The sequence below is a fragment of the Sorex araneus genome, chromosome X (assembly GCF_027595985.1).
Source record: "Sorex araneus isolate mSorAra2 chromosome X, mSorAra2.pri, whole genome shotgun sequence".
Classification (NCBI taxonomy): domain Eukaryota; kingdom Metazoa; phylum Chordata; class Mammalia; order Eulipotyphla; family Soricidae; genus Sorex; species Sorex araneus.
In genome coordinates, this window is record NC_073313.1 from 290262388 (window position 1) to 290282590 (window position 20203).

The 20203-nt window shown below is 35.6% G+C and overlaps 1 protein-coding gene across 1 annotated transcript in view; it reads right to left on the bottom strand.

Moving 5' to 3' along the window:
- Positions 1 to 958: 958 nt before the first annotated feature.
- Positions 959 to 20203, bottom strand: part of TINAG (tubulointerstitial nephritis antigen) — a 91531-nt gene continuing 72286 nt past the window's right edge. Inside the window, exons 10-11 of the mRNA XM_004615789.2 lie at positions 12309 to 12354; positions 959 to 1093 (exon numbers count right to left, since the gene is read on the bottom strand). Of these exons, the coding sequence (XP_004615846.2) occupies positions 959 to 1093; positions 12309 to 12354 (181 nt within the window). The remainder of the gene's footprint in view (positions 1094 to 12308; positions 12355 to 20203) is intronic.

Consider the following 20203-nt stretch of genomic DNA (forward strand, 5'->3'; position numbering starts at 1 on the left):
TAATTAAAAGAGTATATACAAGCTCTTTAATGATGGTACTTTTATTTCTCTGACCTCAGAGAACTAAAATAAAAATTAGATGCAAATTAATACCAAATTAGCTTTCTTGGAATCTCAAGCAGTGAACTGTAAAATGGTTGTGATAAAAGTATATTTATTCTTTCTGAATCAGATCATCAAAAAGATGGGGTACATGTGTTGTCTTTCCAAATACAGTGTGCAACTGATTTTAATAGATTTTACACACAGTGTATTGCCTTACAGAAATGGGGCTGTGTACATTTCAAGACTATATAGTTCTTGTAAGCTGCTAAGTTTTTCGCCTTGCTTGCTGTCTCTACATCCCAGACCATTACACAGTACCTAATAAGCAGTTTTTTCTGTGGAGAGTTACTCTCTTTTGTTTGCAGATTATGAGTTAAATTTAGGCATATAAAAAGAAAATGTTAACTTTTGAGAAAAGAAATTAATCATCTATTTTCATTGTTCTCTTGACAAGACATAAGCAAAGTTTAAATTAAAAAAGCATTAATTGGTTGAAAAAAAATCATACAGAGGGTAAACCGGTGAGTTGCTACTGCTTTTTCTTATTTAGAGTCCTCCTTACTAAAGGGAGAAACCATGTCATTTCTACACCCTAATATCAAGAAGATTTAATGCCAATCTTATCACACAACTGGTGACCAATCAAAATACAAAGATGTTGTCAAAATAAAAATTTTTAAAAATCAGGGAACTTTAAATTCATTTAGCTGCTCTACTGCCTTCTAATGTTTTTTTAAATGTACTCATAATATAAAGCAGAAGCAACAACACTGGGTGCAACAAGAAAACAAAGTCATTGAGATAGTAACAAGGTGAAGAGACAAATCTTCTCTGCTGCAGAGAACCTCATGATATCTTGTTTCAATTTAATGGATTACTTCAGTGCATGGCCTTGTAGAAATTTAATGCTATGTTATGGTACATCTGAACTTGTCAGTTGGCCCCAAGCTGCAATAATCAACTTTTCAATGTCAGATTCATTTACTCCTCGAAGAATCCTGAAATAGCCATTCTCTCCCCATGAATTTCCCCAGGAATTGGCAGCAATCTGCAGGAAAAAGAAATAAAAGAATTATGAATATCATACTTGGATATCTTAATTTTTCCCATTAAACCACAATAAGCTCATGTTTATCTTTGATTTGTTGGAGTTTGAAATTCTTAAGACCTAATTTGTTTGTTTGCTTGTTTGTTTTGGGGGAACACTTAGTGCTGCTCAGGGATCACCTCTGGCAAAACTTACTTGGGTCTTCTTAGGGGAACTTACTTGGGTCAGAGATCTAACCCAGGTAGGAAGTGTGCAGGATAAGCACTCGCCCACTCTAAGCCTCTGGCACAATAAATAAATATTTCCTACATATGAACAAAAATTATATTATTCATCAGTTAGTTTAACGTTCATGTATGCACATGTTGGTAACCACCAGAAGTAAAATAATACAGAGTCCCTCCAAACACCCAAAACACAGTTAACTTATGAGACTTTAGGATACCACATCAAAAGTAACCATAGCTATAAAGGGTGTATTCTTGAGACTGCCTCTATGAAAGGTACTAAAAGATACATAACATACAACCCTATCATCTTGGAGCTTAAGAAGATGACAACTACTAGGCAAATAAAGGGTAGAACTATGTACAGGATACAGTGGAAATTAATAGAGAGGCCTCTCTTTCATTTAGATGATTAAGGGAAGTTGCAGTACATATTATAGTCTGAGCATAAATTGACCAGGGATTTTAAAAAAGAAGAGAGGAAATTCAGGTAAAGGAAACTTATAAAAGCATAAACACTAAAGCATACTGCAGTATGCTGTAATGAAATGAAGCAATTAAATTGTAATTAGGTCATAAAACTGAAGCAGGTTGGTGCGTTGTAAGGCTAGAATGGAAGTAGCACTGTAGCACTGTCTTCCTGTTCTTTATCAATTTGCTAGAGCTGGCACCAGTAGTGTCTCCATTGTGAGACTTGTTGTTATTGTTTTTGGCATAACGAATATGCCACAGGTAGCTTGCCAGGCTCTGCTGTGCAAGCAGGATACTCTCGGTAGCTTGCCGGGTTCTCTGAGAGGGACAGAGGAATCAAACCCAGGTTGGCCATATGCAAGTCAAACACCCTACCTGCTATCTATCGCTCCAGTCTGCAGAATGGAAGTAAGGACTTCAATACTGAGAAAATGTCAGTGGAAATCATGGAAAATTATTGAGTTTCTACCGGCATGAGAAAAGAAAAAATTTATATTTTATTATGTAATTCTGCGTGAAAGGACGATGACAAAGATGGATGCAAAGGGCATATAGACTAGTAAACTAGAGTATGGGGGAAACAAAAACATTAACAGTTTGTCAAGAATATCAGGGAGGCAAAAATGTCATCCAGAATCAACTTTACTGGCCACCAAAAAGTGCATGCAGAAAATCTTAGTAGAATAATTATTTATAGTATTCACAAGACTTAGTGAGCTGGAGATATCACAATCACTTCTACAGTTGCTTTACCTTGTTCCTACTGAGGCCTGAGATGGAAACTTTCTCGGTCATGAGCTGCCCTGCCAGCCTCCAGCTGGACAGAGCTGCCTGACCGCTCACTGCTCGCAGAGTGAGCCAGATTCCTCTTAGCACTGAGCTGTAATACCACCAGCTTTGAAAATTAAGCATTTATTTTTGTTTTTCAGTCTTTTACCTCTCTCTTTTCCCCTTTTTATTGACATTATTGACACAGTACCTCAAATGATTTTACATGTGTTTTGTGGCTAAGAAACCAATTTTTTTTATTTGAGAAGAAATTATTATAGCACTTCCTTTGGCAGACTTCAAAAATCCAGATATGAAGAGGAGTCTCTCTCGGAAAAGCTAATGAGAATATTTTGGTGTGCATTTGAATTTAGATTTGTAAAAGGGTGTATCTTACACAGAAGAAAAAAATTGTCAGTCCAGCCAACCGCTGCTACAAATACAACTTCACTTTCTCAATTGAAATACAACGGTGTCATCACAGTTAAACGGTGACTAGACTCTGTGCCTCAAATATGGATTATATATTTTGTGACACCATTTATTTATGTTTCCTTAGGCTAACAAATGTAACATAAATTACTACAGCTTTATAAGAAGGCTTGCATATGTATTTTATATGGTAATCTGGACACAGGAGACCAGTGTTCTTCAACTACCAGTTCCCCATCCAGAGGCACAGAGAGGTGGTCCAGGACCACTATACAGGACAAGAGCCTGCTCTCCTGTGTCAAAAGGTTGAAAAGCAAAAGAATACTCTCTGAGCTGTACAAAGAATGATGAAGTTGCACCGCCCACACCAATGTGAGGTGACAGAGAGACACTCGACAGGTTATGGACACATTAAATATGGTGAGGTGAGTAACTCTGTACTTAAATGTCATAAATTTTAACACTACTTTAACAACCCTAAAATGAAACACTGAAAGTTTTTTTAAAGAGCAACAATGCTGTACAAGATTTTTTTTCATGTTCCTGTATAATGTTTAGAATCATCTTTTCAGTATAGCTCATTATGTCATCAAAAAACTCAGATAGAACTACATCTTATTTAATTTTTAGATAAACTTCAGAATGTTAACCCAAAGCCTTTATTATTATGAGTAAATTTCTCTCTTCCTTTTGCTAAGTCTTCTTTGATGTCTTTCAACAAAAAAAATCTAGTGCAACTTTCATTAAAATATTTTCTATGTATATTTTTCAACAGTTCAGTCATTTTATTTCATGCTTATTTTGTTTTTAGCTTGTCCCTTAAAATTTTTATTATATTTTAGGTAATATGGCTACAACAATGTTAAATTTATAGTAGCTATGCATAAAGTTATTGTATACCACCAGTCCCAACACTGTTCTTATGCCAATATTCTTGTTACTGTATAAACACAATTACTATATTTTATGTTTTTATTATAATTTTTAAAATTTTTATATTTGAAGGCACCATGATTTACAAAGTTGTTCCCACTGGAATCTCAGGCAAACAGTGTTTCAGCACCCAACCTACCCAAAGTAACCTTTCTCCCACCCACCAGTCAATTTCCTCCAATCCCAGCCCACCTCTCTGGCAGGCACATGTTTAACTTTGGTTATATAATTGATTTAATATGATCTAATATCTAGAAATGTCTCTACACATGATTCATATTTCTAATTGCATGTGTCTAGGCTTTTTTTCCCTTGATATAAACATATAACTTGTAAACATCCTGCTGCTTTTCTTTCTGTACTCCCCATTAATTTTCTTATTCATTGCAAGAGTTGAAAATCCATAAAATGTAAGACAAAGTGACGACAATGAATATTTAATTTTTCAATAAGGAAAAAATATTCACCATTTTACCATGAATATGAATTTAATTACCATTAACATAAAGTAAAGGTAACTCTTGAGGATAGACCTTACAAGCTAAAAGTATATAGCTTATATTTCTAAAGTATTAAGATTTTAGACCATATATGAGATCTGTGATTTAATAATGATCCCCATGGTCCCCAGCCCCAGCAAATCTGTTCTGTGTAATCTCTTCCACTTGTGCAGAATATGAGCATATAATGAAATGTTCATCAGAGGTTATGTTAACAGGATGAAATTAATGATTTTGAATATATGATTAAATATCTAACAAGACTGTGAATTAATCAAAAGGGAGATTATAATGCTAAGACTAAATAGGTGAGTCTTCTAATATTTGTGCTGGAAGTCAAACTGTACTTCCCAATCCTAGTACAGATATGCTTCAGATATGCTGTTTATGAGAAGATTTTGGAAAATGTTATTATGAGTATTCCAATTATTTGATTGCAACCTTCTGAGCTTGTCTCTGCATGATGAGCAGAGAGAACCAGATAAGTTCCTGGGCTCTTGATCTAAGAAAACTTTGAAATAATAAATTCAGCTGCAAAGTTTCTGGGTGGCAATGAACAACTAATTCAGGCATTAAGATATACAAATGTACTTTTGCATTAATTTAGATAATCATGGGATATTTTCCTTCCTTTATTCTGCTACCATGATGAACTTTTAAAATTTATTTTAATATTTAAAGCTACTTTCATGGTTTAAGGATAAAATTTCACTATATCATGATGGATTATTTTGTTAATTAGTTACTTAACTTTATTCTTTGATTTAGAATCCTATTTTATGAGGACAATTAGCCTGTAATTTAACTTTCTTTGTCAAGTGTTTGTAATGATGTTTTTGCCAATTTATAAAATGAGTTGAGAAAAGGTTCTGATTTCGCAGTTCCCCATCTGGATTTAATACAAAATTGATTTCACTTGTTCCTTAAATATTTAGATAAATTTAGGGCCAGTGAGAGAGTACAGTAGGTATGGCACTTTTGATGACCCAGGTTCAATCTCTGGTACTACACGTGGCCCCAAAACACTACCTATGGTCCCCTCAGCACCCCCAGAAATGGTCCATGAGCCTGAGAATAGAACTAGGAATAAGCCTAAGCACCACCAGGTATTCCCCCAGAAATTAAAAAAAAAAATAGATGAATTTATCAATGACATTATTTGAACCTGGTGTTTCTGTGAAATATTTTTTAATACAAAATCAACTTTTCAAGGAGCATCATAGTATCAGATTTTCTGTTTTCATCTTGTGTGAATTTAGTGTGTTTATTAATTTTGTTTTGTTCAGATCCAGTGATGCTCAGTTTACTTTCTGCCAGGTGTGATCAGGGGTCACTCCTGGAGAGACTCAGGGGATGCTATCTGGGGCCAGGGATTGAACCTGGGTCACTCGCAGGCAAAGCAAGTACCTCACCCACTGGGCCATCTCTTTATCTTATTGTGTGAATTTTAACAAGCTTTTCTCCTAAAAATTCCATAGACATACCTATAATTTCACATATATTGCCATGAAGCTTTTTATAAAGTTGTATTACCTACTTTATGTCTATGAAACTCTACCAACTTCTCTTATAAAATATCAATGCTTTATTTCTACTCTATTTTAAAAAATAAAACTTTCTACTTAAAGAATGAACTTTGTTCTATATTATTATCTGTTATATGTCTTTTTTGTTTATAATTTTTTTCTACTCTTTGTCATTGTCTTCTTTCTTTGCATGTATGAAGAAGGGAAAACAGCATTGTGTAACTGAGACTTAAGCCTGAAAGCTTTGTAACATTCCACATTCAATAAAAAATTAAAAAAATAAAAATAAATAAATAAAAATATTGTCATACTCCTCTCTCAAAAAAAAAAGAAGGGTAAACAATTCCTATACATTTTAATGGTTTACTTTACTACTTTCAACCTTTTAATTAAAACAATACATGGAAATATATTTAAATCAATTTTAATGTTTTTCTAATACACATATTTTCTACTTAATTCACAGTTTTTGTCAAATATTAAATTTATTACTAAGTTCTAGTCTTGTAAGAGCTGTGGGTTTGGCCTTATACATGGCACTCTGGGATTACTACTGCTGGCTCTGGGGCCAGCAATCACTCCTGGCAGAGATTTGGGACCAGATATGATGCCCAGGATACAACTGGGGTCAGCCACATTCAAGGCAAGTGCCTTAAGCCCTGTACTATCACTCCGTTCCCAGTTACCAACTTTTCTTAGCATAAGAAACAACACTTGTGCGTGTGTGTATGTGTGTGTGTGTGTGTACATTGTATCTTAGTTTTAATTAGTTATATCAGTTCTTTTCCTTTAAGGCATACTTTATAAAACTACAATTATTCCATTGTGTTAAATTCGTCTATGTCCCAGAATATAATAAACTTGGCAAATATTTCATATGAAGTAAAAAAGAATAGGTACCCATTAATAGCTTTGTAAATTAAAATTTAATATTTTTTAAAAATATTTTTCTATATCCATATATTTATATTTTAGCTTATTTTGTCCCCATTAAATGCTAAGAGGTGTTACAATACTAACACAATTTTATGTTTGTTTGTTTCTGTAATTTTTGCTTTTTTATATTTTGAACCTAATATTTGAATCATGTTATTGTGCTTTGTTTGATGAAAACTATGACCAGATATGAAATCAAGTCTGACATGCAATCACATCATTAGTATCATTAAATTCCAATTTTAGCAATATCTTTTTATTATCTCTGACTTTCCTTTTTTACTTGCTCTGGTAAAATTGGTCAATAATCCTTTTTCTCTCCAGCTTAATAGAGAGTAAATTGATATAAAATATCCTATTAGTTTAACACATACAAAATGATAATTCACATGGTTATATAGCAATACAATTACCAAAATAGCACATTCATCATCTCACCTAACAACATTTTTACATGTATTGAGAAACTTTTAGCAACTTCTAGGCATTTAGTATTATTGACTATAATTTCCATTTTATCTATGAAATTCCCAAAATACTATTCTTTTACTAGAAGTTTGCATGCTTTGTCTAATTTGCCCACATTTTCCCCAATACCACCCACAGTCCCTGGAAACAAATCTATTCTGTGAGTTTAACTCTTTTAGATTCCACGTATCGTTGAGATAATACAGTACTTATCTGAATTTTTCATTTGGTATTTTTGTCCTTGATTTATCTATAAGCAAAAAAAAAATTCTTTTCATAAAATGAATGAAAAAAATTCCATTGTGAATATGCATGTGTATATTATTTGCATGTGATATAAACATATATATTCCTATATAACTTTGTGATGGCGATATATTTTAAGAAATTTATTGTCAGGCAATTTAATCATTGTATAAATGTTATAGTCTATTTACAAAAGTTCAGGTGGTATAGCTCAGTACACACCTAGGGAATATGTATAGACTATTAAGACCACTGTCTTCTATGTGGCCCATTATTAAGAAAAGCATATTTAACAATAACTGTCACACAATTCCTTCTTATTGTGGTGGGAAGGTGTTTGGTGGTGGGATTGCTGTTTGAATATCATCTGTAATGAACTATTGTGAACTACTTTTATGAAAATAAAATATATAAAAGTTTCAAAAAAAAGAAAAACATATTTAAACAACATATGACAGCATGATAGTGATAGTAATAGTAATGACACTATCACCTTATATTATCCATTTTTCTGTTGAAATACTCTTATTTCCAGTTCTTGGCAGTAATTAATACTACTGAAATGCATATATAGATGCAGTAATCTTTAATTAATTATTTTGTTTCATCCATATGTAAAGAGAATAATATACTAGATCATATGGCAGTGCTATATTACTTTTTGTGGACGCAATCCCAATGAACATAGTAGTTATAAAAATTCTCATTTTCAACAACAGTATACAAATGTTTTATTTCTTTGCATTTTCTCTCATAGTTGTTAAAATGACTTTCTGACAATAGGTAAGTTATTCAGGTAAATACCTTTTTACATACTGATTGACAATTTGCAGAAAACAATTAGATCTTTTATTTTTAGCTGTGATGTTTTCCTACTTTGGTGTTTATATTCTTCAAAAATAAAATATTATTATTTGTATGTTCTTATATTTCTAGACTTTAGAAGAGAGTCTCTTGCCCACACGCCTGGCCCTCTTCCCCGGGGCCCCTAGGAGGGGATGGGCTCTAGCTTCTTTCCCTGCCCCAAGCAGAGCTCCCGACGGCCAAAGACCACCGGAATCTAGCCACAGCCATGTTCAAGGCCCCTCTCCACACATTCGGACAAGCCTCACACATGAAGGTACTGGCAGAGGAACCCCAGTGTGTGTGATCCCATCACATCTAACATCCAGAGACTTAAAAGCAAGCTCCCAGATATCTTATAACCTACTTCTCCCTCTGGGAGAAACTAGCAAGCTATTGAGAGTTTCCTGTCCATATAGGAGAGCCTCGAAAGCTTCCCATGGTGTATCCATATGCGAAAGCCAGTAACAAGCTGGATATCATTCCCCTGGTCCTGAAAGAGTCTCCAATGCGGCATCATTGGGAAGGCTGAGTAGAGAGAGGCTTCTAAAATCTCAGCGATAGGACGAATGGAGAGGTTACTGAGACCACTCGAGAAATTCGACGATCAACTGGAATTCGTGATTCGTGATATATGTGATATATAAAACATTTTATATTTCCATGTTTTTTGTATTTTCACCATTACATGAGTAATTTTTATGAGGTTTATTTTCCTCTGCAGAGGCCTTTTAGTTTTATGTAATCACAGTTGTTTCTCTTTTTGTTTTTCATGTGTTTAGTTTCATGTCAATGAAAGAAAAATCAATGCAAAGCTCAATATCAAGGGGAACTTTTTTTGCTTTATTCTAGATGGTTTATAGTTCAGGTCTTACATTTACACTTTTCAAAAGAAAAGTATATTTAAACCAAGAGCAAATTGTGTTAACATAAAATATTTTAATAGTTTAATATTTAATTTATGATTTAATTTTATTTTTTCTCTTCAACTATATAACTATAAAGTACTGTTATGAATTTTTTTATTTCTTCTACTGGGAGTTTAAATTGCTTCCTAAATTGCTGAGTTAATGTCTTTTAGTTTAGGAAGTATCTTTTTTATCATGTCTTTTGTCATATGATAACACAATTTTATGTCTATCAAAACATTTTATTGTTCCACCTGTCTCCATTGTTCTAGATGTTTTCTGTTATTTGATATTTTATGTGTTCTATAATGTTAATATATTCTGAGTCTTGACATTGCTAATTCTAATTATTGGACTAATACAATGAGTTCTTAGTTTCAACAGTGCCTTCAAGAATTTGTTTGTGGAGTTAGAGGGTTAGTGCATGTGTAGCTTGATCCCTTGTTGCTAAATTGGCTTCAATTCCCAGCACCCCATATGCTCTCCTGTAACCCACCAAGAATGACACCTGAGCACAGAGCTGGGAGTAGACCCTAAGCCAGCAGTTATGAAAAAAATGGAAAAGAATTCATTTATAGTATGTTGAAATTCTTTATAAAATTGTATGTTTTTATCAATATTTTTAATTGATTATTTTAAGTCTCACAATGTAGAGCAGTGTTCAGGTATTACTTCTGGGTCTGTACTCAGATCACTCCATGTAAGCTTAGGTGACTATAAGGGTGACAGGGACTGAATTGGGTCAGCCGCATAAAAAGCAAATACTCTTCTCACTGTATTGTCTCTCTGGCCTCTTCCTTTTCTTAGTCTTTTGAGAGTGGGGACTCTTCATACATACTGTGCTATGAGTAGCTTTTCCAAAAATACTTTAAAAGCCTAGAGTTACAAAGTCAGACAGGTAATACTTGTAAGAAAAAGGTCACTTAGCTTAACACTGAGCATTAAAGGAATTTAATTTTTAGATATGACAGAGCCTGGCAAGCTCCCTGTGGAGTGTTTGATATGACAAAAACAGTACCAATAATGAGTCTCATTCCCCTACCCCTGAAAGAGCCTCCAAAAAGGCGCCATTGGGAAGGACGAGTAAGGAGAGACTGCTAAAATCTCAGGGCTGAGAAAAATGGAGATGTTACTGGTGCCCGCTCAAGCAAATCAACGAACAATGGGATGACAGTGATACAGTGATTTTAAGTCTACATTTAAGTATAAGCTGTTGGTTCTATAGAAGCTATTTTTCCTTGTTATTGGCCACATTTTCTTGCTTTGTATGCCTTATAATTTTCATATTTTGTCATAATACTTGTAGAGGCTGACTTTGAGGCTATGTTTCAAAGATGGTTAACCTTTCATTTTCCCTCAGAGAGATACCATGAAAGATTAACCACCTTGGTTTTCTTTCAGCAACTGAGTTGTATCAGACTGGAGTTTTTGTTAAATTTAATTCCTACTTGATTTCACCCCCTAATTTATTTACTACCCCAGTGATCCACACTACTCATATTAGTCCACGCATACAAAGAAAAGAGACTGACTATGGGATGACGATTCCTCTAGAGGAAAATCTGACCAGATTCTCTTTCTCCTAGATATGTTTCTCTGCCTAATGCAAATCCCACAGTTCGCTTTTGCCAAGACCTAGTAAAAAGTCCCAAGACAAAAACAAAACAAAGCAAAACAAAACAAAAACTTTCTGGTTTGAAATCTCATTTATTTATTTATTTATTTATTTTTTAAGGGTGGGCAGAGAGATAAGGCCTGCACAGCTGATCCAGCACCTATAGTCCCTAAACTCCAGTTGGTGGCTGCCTGAAAGTCTCCGGGGTAGCCCAGATAACACAAAACCACAGCCCCAACAAAGTGGAACACTTACACAATGTTGGGCTGATGTGCATTTGTGGTCTTCTATAGAAAACAGTATGAAGATTCTTTAGCAAACTGAAAAATGAAAGTATATGAACTAGCAATATGAGACTAAGACATTTCCACAAAAGACAGAAAAAAAAAGACCTAATTCTATAGGATTTGTATCTCTTTTCCAAGCAATCAAGAAAAAATTCAAAGACATGGAATTAACCTTATTACTCACCGATAAGTGACATACTTGGGGGTGGGTAAATATATACTAAGTGAAATACAACTCAGCTATTAAGAAATGAAATTGCACCCTTTTAACAAAATGAACTTGAGGTTATTATGCTAAGTGAAAAAAGTTAGGAAGTGAAAAACAATTAACTGACAGTTTTAAACTTGGAACATAAATAACCAAAGCAAATAAATTGCTAAAATACAATAAAACTAACTTAGTTCTGTGAAAAAATAAGCTGATTACCAGAGGAAAAGAAAATGTGGGTAAGGGCTGCGTGAGAGAGAAATAGGGCAAAGGCATCATTTTGGTAGTGCAATAACAATAGGACACTGGGCAAATGCAATGAGGTGTATACAGTTATAGAGGTGAGAGGCTGTCCTCCCCAAACATTTTCTGTAAACAACAGAAAATCAGTAAAGTTTATTTTTCAAATTAAAAAATAAGAGGGCCAGAGAGAGAGAGAGAGACAGAGACAGAGAAAAGGACACAGAGAAAGAGAGAGAGAGAGAGAGAGAGAGAGAGAGAGAGAGAGAGAGAGAGAAAGAGAGAGAGAGAGGTATCTACCATAAAGACAGGGGGGACAACTGGGGGCATTGATGGTGGGGAATGTGCACTGGTGAAAGGATGGGTATTGAAGCATTTTCTGATTCCTCTTATCTAAAAAGAAAATTCTAAAAATAAATAATATGTTAAATTATACAAAACAAAAAAGTAAGAAACTGAGTACTGGAAATAATGTTCCAATTTCTTTAGGTTAATTTTTATATATGATTTTAGTATATTTTATGCTGAACATTGCCTCTTTATCAGTAAAGAAACACATATATGTGTGAGTGGAAATGACCAAAATATTATTGATAAAATTACATACCCAAAACTTTTCTTTCTGCCCTTGAGCTCCCTTCAGTGTTCCCCACCTAAAAATTAAAAAGATAGTAAATATTGATATAATTAACATTTGAATTGCACTTTGACAAAATTCAAATTCTTTCAGTACTATGTTTCCCTTCTATTTTCCTTTGTATCACACTATTTTATGATGGAACTCTCATTATTGCTGAACAGAAATATGATTGTATATGTATTTTCATTATGACCGTAGAGTTACTTATCTGTACAAAATATAGTCACCTATATCCATATGGCTTGAAATCATTATTCAAAGACAGTAGGTTTTGAGGGCAACTTTGGTACAAGGTTTTTGAAAGTTGCCTCTCCTCTTTATATAGATAGCTTTCTTAAACTACTTTAAATAACGTAAAATAAAAATCTCCAAGACTATCAAAACTAGGAAGCAAATATAGATATATGCTGAAGGTTACATAAAACCCACTGCTGTGTGTTATATAAAAATATATGTACACATTATTTTATAAAGTGGCTACATGTCTAACATTAAATTTCTATGCACATATATACATAAAAATCACTTTTTGTAATTTTTATTGTAGCACATAGATTTTTTTAATAACTTAAACCTACAATACTTTATTTTTTCTATTGAATAAAACCAATGAGGAAAATATGATAATATTTTATTCTATTTACTTATGAAAAATAAGATGTTTAAGATCATATATAGGATATCATTGGTTTGTCCTTTTCCCTTGCCACAAAGAGTTTAGGCATATCTGGTAATAATCTCTAAACATTTTAAGATAACATTGGTATGTCCTGTTCTCCTTGCTACAGGGAGCTTAGGTTTTTCGGGTCACACCCATCAAAGTGCTCCCGAGTCACTCCCATTCCTTTGTCTATCTGTAACCACTTCTATGCTCTCTTCCCCAACCAGTTAATCAGCTTTTCCCTTAATCAGACTCTGTTAATTTGTAAGGTCAGACCTTTCTAGGACGTATATGTGTGAGTGGAAACACATATATGAACTTGTATTGCAAGTTAATATTGCCTTTCTTCTCTCCTCGTGTCTTTTGAATAGTTTACTTTAAAGCAATGTCCTTTTTGTATGGACAAAGAAAGACAGTGTTAATATGCTTTGGTAACATGGGGTTTAATTGGCTTCGAATATTATTCACTCCCGGGCATCTGCTTTCTCGACTTAAGCCTCAGCTGCCCTTACTTCCTAGCACCCCCAAAAGCAGGGTCCCGATGAGGGATGGGACGGACCCAGGGCAATCGGTGAGTTATGTGCTACCCTGGCATCGAGATGGGCCTGGCCAAAGTGCCTAATGCTTAACTATATGTTAAAAGCTTGGTCATGGACATGTCATGTCATGATCCAAAAGTAACGATGAGACTAGGGCCCTGCTAGGGATAGGAAAGACTAATCTGGCCTGAGCACTGTAGTCTGAGATCGAGATGACTCCAGGAGAGCAATACCATAAGCTTAATGCATCTCTTGCTGTGTCCATACAAAATGATTGATATTATGAATGCTTATATGTTAGTTGGACAAGAAGAGGAGAAACACACTCATGGTATTCCGCTCTTTTGTGGGTGTCCTGCTGAAAGAGAATCTGTCCTAGAAGAAGCATCCCCTGAGGGAAAGAAATTTACCCTTATTGATTGTGACCACATCTATGTGTAAGCCCCAACCCCTCATGCTGGGGGATTTAACTAGGCTGTAAGAGTGGGCTGGGGGCCAGTTGCAGTGCTAGATCTAGAGAAGTTAGATCCAGATCCAGATCCAGATCCAGAGAAGAATGAAGTAGGATGGGGGAGGAAGAAGCAGGAGGAGAATCAGAAGAGAACGGAGATGGGAATGGAATAAACTGCAACTGAGACCAACCAGCCTGGCCCTCGTTCCTTCCTTCGCCTGCCTCATCATCGCCATCAACCTCCCCTGGGTGGGGGAAGCCGTTGGAGACTACCAAATGTGGGTGGCGGGAGAGATAGAGTGCTGCTGCCCTGTGCCCAGTGGGGTGCACCCCCCCTCTTTTGTGCGTGTTTACACAATCATAGAAAATGACATATTGAGATAAGTCCAAATTCTACTCCCTTCTCAATATATTATATTGTTTATCTCATATAAAAGCACAATTCACAAAGGTAGTATGTCCTGAACATTAGTTTTATATTCTAGAAAGCATGACTACAACTTTTACAATTTATAAGAAAAATAGCTTTGCCTATTTATTCCATCAAATCATCCCTGTCATCAGAGTTCCTTCAAACTAAATCATGACCTCCCATTACATAATGAACATTTCTTCAAAGAGATACAAATTTGTTGTTTAATTATGTTTAAAGTATCAATTTATAGAACGTTGTCATCAAATAGAATACAGAATATAATGATAGCATCAAAGTAGGAAGGTATCGTCTAGAGATGGCCAGCATCTGTGCCAGGGGCTTTGGGCATTCAAGAAAACGCATTAATACACTTGAATCTTCCAAAATGGAAGGAGAAAAGAAAAGTTGTTTGGAAGATACACGATGGAAAACAACTAATCCATTTTCTTCCTCTGGTTCCTGATAGAGGCTAAGAGTAATAATTTTGCTAATTTTCACTTCTCTTCTGCTGCATACTGGGGCATTATGAAATACTTTTAAGATTCTGAATAGTCCAAGAAGACTAATGTTTGAGTTTAAGATGGTATGATTTTTCAAATACTCTTGCGATTTTATAATTGCTTTTATATCGCTTCTCGGCCTTTTGGCTAAGATCAAGTGTATAATTGCTTTTATACCCATGTCACTTTTTATTTTAAAAATTCGTCTTTGAAAAAATGTACTAATCATAACATGTGACAAAAATATTAAAATGTAATATATACTTTCAATAGAAAATCACACCTGAAACTTTATGTCACTCACTTTTATCATGAGGAAATTGCATAACGATTTTTAAAATTCTTTACCACTCAATCAAATTTCCCTTCGGTTGGACTGGTACTGGTTACTTCTATCCATACATAAAATACAAAAGACTAAGAAGAATCTATGAAATCATCATTTCTCCAAAATCAAAGCAGAGGAACTTCATAACTTAGATTCCAGAAATGGTGGAAAAAATCTAGGTGATTACGCTTTACGGTGAAAAAAGGTGATTTTGTGACTATGCTTCAGACATACAAGAAAGAACCCTCAACCAAGAAAGAGGCAATGGGGGCTGGAGCGATAGCACAGCAGGTAGGGTGTTTGCCTTGCATGCAGCTGACCTGGGTTTGATTCCCAGCATACCATATGGTCCCTTGAGCACTGCTAGGAGTAATTCCTGAGTGCATGAGCCGGGAGTAAACCCTGTACATCGCTGGGTGTGACCCCAAAAGAAAAAAAGAAAGAAAGAGGCAATAGGTTGGCAGTTAGGATAGAGAAGGGACCAGTAAGACAGCAGTAATCGGAAATGATCACTCTGGAAAAGAACTGGGTGCTGAAAGTAGGTAAAGTGATATGCATAATAACTTCTCAATACCTGTATAATCTCCAGGGCAGCCAGGGAAAGCCCCAGTGACTCTCCCCCTCGCCGAGCGTGTTCACGTGGTCTCGGGCTGCTTGCCCAGCTGGGGCAGCCCGTGCCATGGGGCAGATGGAGGAAGAAATGAGAGCCAAGACTGTTGGTTGATCAATTGCACTTATTCCATTCTCCCCAAGTGCTTGTTCCAGTCTCTCTGAGCCCCCCACTCTAGCCTCACACTATTCCTCATTCCTGTCTCCTCTTGTATCTCCCGCTCATCTCTCCACACTCCATCTTGCTCCCTGCTCTGTCTCCTCTCCTCCAACTCTCTTTTCTCTCCTACTCTCTTTCCTCTCCACCCCCAGCACTCTGAGCCAACGCTACACCCAGTCCAGTAGCAAAATCAACATAAGAAAGCCTTTCCTAACTGCCCATCAGGCTCAAGGGCAGAAACACCACCTATGGGGTACTCCTCCTCAGTCCATAACTTAATTAACACCCTGATTAATATCTTAATTATACTTCTTAATATTAGTTATTTTGTATGGACACAGTAAGAGATACATTGAGGCTTGCAGGGCAGCTCTCTGGCAGCATCTTGCTATAGACTCAGACTACAGTGCTCAGGCCAAATTAATCATTCCTAACCCTAGTAGGGTCCGAATCTAGTTATTGCTTTTTGGATCATGACAGCATTTGTCCGTGACTAAGCTTTTAACTTAAAGTTAAGCATTATGGTACTTTGGCCAGGCCCTTTATTTGCCAGGGTAGCATATACTGCTTACCCTGGGTCCATCGAGTCCCTCGTCGGGACCCTGCTTTGAAGGGTTATAGGAATTAAGGGCAACTGAGGCTTAAGTTGAGAGAACAGATGCTCAGGAGGAAAATATCATTGAGAGTCAGTTAATTCCCATGTTACAAAAGCATAGCATTTACTCTCTTCCTATGCCCATGCAAAAAGGACATTGCTTTGAATTAACTAAGCCAAGGATTTAAGGAGAAGTGAAAAACAATATTTACAAGTCAACAGAGCACAAAGAAAAAAGTTACAAATAAACACAGGGGAATTGGAGCACTGTGATGGGAATAACCCAATATACTTAAGCTCTCTGTGGCAAGGTGGAAAGGACAAACCCATGTTATCCTACAAATACCTACTTTACAAACCATAATGCCCAGAATGAAAGAGGGAGAGAGGGAGAGAGAGAGAAAGAAGAAAAATGCCTGCCATAAAGGCCAGCTGGTTTTGGGGGAGGGCAGGTGGATAGGATGGATGGAAGGAAACTGGAGACACTGGTGGTGGGAAATGTAAAATAGTGGAGGAAAGGGTATTAGAACATTGTATGACTGAAACCCAGCCATGGGCAACTTTTTAACTCTGCATCTCATGGTGATTCATAAAAATTCAATAAAAAGATAAGTTAAAAAAATAAAGTGGTATCCAATATGACAAAGTTGATCCAATAGTGAAGCCTTGATGAAAAGATGATGAGTGATTAAAAGCATAATATGTTCACTGTCATTCATATCTGTCAAAGCTCAGCTATCACATTGGGCTCAACTAAATTTGAAGTTGGAAAAGAGGTTATACATGCATATTAGTAAAAGTGAAACAAATGCTCTCAAAGCTCTGCATAGGCTAGGTGTCAGGGAGTTGGCTCAAATAGTGGCAGACATGCCTGGGGTGGGGGAGGGGGAGTGAGCAAGGTTCTGAGTTTAATCTCCAGAACCTCAAGCTCCCCCAACTCCATAACTGATAACTGTAGACCTAGGATTACCTCTGCACTCCAAATTGTGCATATTCTATTAAAACATAAGTATACTCAAAGAAATCACTGTCACTGTCATCCCGTTGCTCTTTGATTTGCTCAAGCGTGCACCAATAATGTCTCCATTGTGGGAGTTGTTACTGTTTTGGGCATATGGAATACTCTAAGAGTAGCTTGCCAGGGTCTGCTGTGCGAGTGAGATACTTTTGGTAGCTTGCCAGGCTCTCTTAGAGGGGCAGAGGAATCAAACCCATGTCAGCCGCATGCAAGGCTAATCCCTACTTGCTGTGCTATTGTTCCAATACAAAGAAATCCCAATACTAATTAAATGAATAACAGTTTCTTTCCCACATAGCAAAATCTAACTTTGGGGCTCCAATATGTTGAGGATGGTGCATGGGGGGGACAAAAAAGCAGAGAACAGAAGGAATTCTAAAACATACAAGTATAATACCCAATGAAATAGTAACTAATACTTCACATATTAATATTATATTAGATACACCAAGAGATTCTCAGAAATTCTGAGCAATCATATGGTAACACAAAAGCCAACAAAGGCAAAGGAAGTTAGTCTTTAGCCAAATAATGGCTATTTATAAGCCCATTACTAACAGGAGAAGGTAATTCTGAGAAAATAAAACTTTTCCTCACATGGGAGAAGAGTCAGTTCAGAACACAGATGCATGTTTTGCTAATTTAGTATTATCAAATGAATTAAATATGAAATAAGATAGTTTAGAGACAAAATCAAACTTTTGTACAATTGCTTATGCTTTTCATATATTCTAATACAGCCTAAAATTTAGTAATATAATAGCAATAACTCTTACCTTGAAAATCTATCAAATCAATAAAATTACTATACATTTCTTTTCAGGCAGTATTATTGTTTATTATGATTTTAAGATGCATTTTGTAAAATGCCAGTTATTTTTAAACTGGAGAGAATGCTAGGCTTCACATTAATTAAATATTCTTGAAATGGAAAGAAATAAATTAATCAAGTCTTAGAGATAAGAGAGAAAAAGAACAAAGTCACTGAATTGGATAGTTTCGGTCTAATAATTCTGTGAAAGAAAAGTATAAATAAAGAACACTAACCTTTATACAAAATTCTGTTGGAAAGACAATATTACACCTCACCAAGGAGTTATTGTGCAGTTGCCTTGTGTTGCACTCTTTGAGTCAAAATAACAAGCACGGTGCATCTATCACAGGCTATAATGTTTGCTCTGTGACCTTCAGCTATTTTTCCTCTGTCTTTTTTAGACAGTTCCTGATGGTAATCAAATATCCCATAGAGTCACAATGGGGTGCTGTGAAGAAGACCTGTAGCTTGTTTTCTAAATATCTATGTTGTGAAAGACTGGTTGGAAATTCACTTTACCCCAGGTAATTTCCCATTGACATTATAGCAACTGATGTCACTTATTTAATTGGTGTAGTTAATTTTTGTATCAATGCCTTTATCAAAACAATTTAAATTATCTAGAACAAAATAAGAAAGCTAAAATAGTCTTCACATTTGTTTTTATTTTATTTTTTTATTTTTTATTTTTTTTACTTTAGAAACAATATCACTTTTATTGCTGTCATTGGAACTTCCTGAGTATTTCTTTTTTAAAGAAAATGCCAATCACAAAACTATCTTCTTTCCTACCCCACCATCCTTAGGAAAAGCATTTCAGACACAGTCCTTGGTGAAACTGCAAGGCATGCAAGGAGGTTTGTGGCTTTGTTCTGCTGGAGTCTGCAGTCTGCCACCCCATAGAATTCCCAGCTTTCTTGCTCTTCTCAGAGGCACTTTGCCCCTTAACTTATCCAGAACAAAAATAATTCCTCCTGAACTACTTTCCCCCATGCTTCCCCGTCCAGACTTCACTGAGTATTGCAGCTTGCTCTCTTGTTTATCCCAGTGTATACCCTCTTATCTTCCCCAGTCTTGCAGTCTCCACACATAGAATCACCTTGAAATCATTTTCTAAGAAACTTGGTGGCCTCCTTTGCATTCCTGAGAAAAACAGGCAGCAGGTCCACCCTTCTTAGCATACAGTCTGTAAATTATGCCCCTGGAGCTGTGCACATTGATCCCCAAGGATGAGGCTCACAGATCTGGAAAGTCCAGATTTTTCCTTCTTTGTTCTTACTGCTTTCAATATTCTATCTCTAGCTTTTATCATTACTATTATGATGTGTTTTGAAGTATTTTATTTTGATATCTTGAGTCTAGGTGCCTAAGTGCATATGCTTCTCAGTTCTAAGGACTTCTCAGCAATGATTTCTTTGATTAATTATTCTTTATGAGAATTGCCTCCCTGTTTCTCAGGGATTCCATTCACATTTGTTTTTAGATGAGGGTCCTCTTCTGAAACTATGAAGAACAATTTGTCCTATGTATGTTCAAGAATTGTGGTTCCAGATTTTGCTTGCCATTCCATCAGCTGGGAATGAGAGAAATATCTATTATTTATATTCTTCATTCCTCACAAAGCTTTTGCTTTTAAAGACTATATACAAGTATTTATTTAGAAAAAATATCCTTAACCTTACCTTTTTGAGATTCTTTCTTTAATCTTGCTAAAATTAATTTGGAGGCTTTTAATTGTGACTTTAGTTGCCTCAAGGGATTCCACTTTAGAA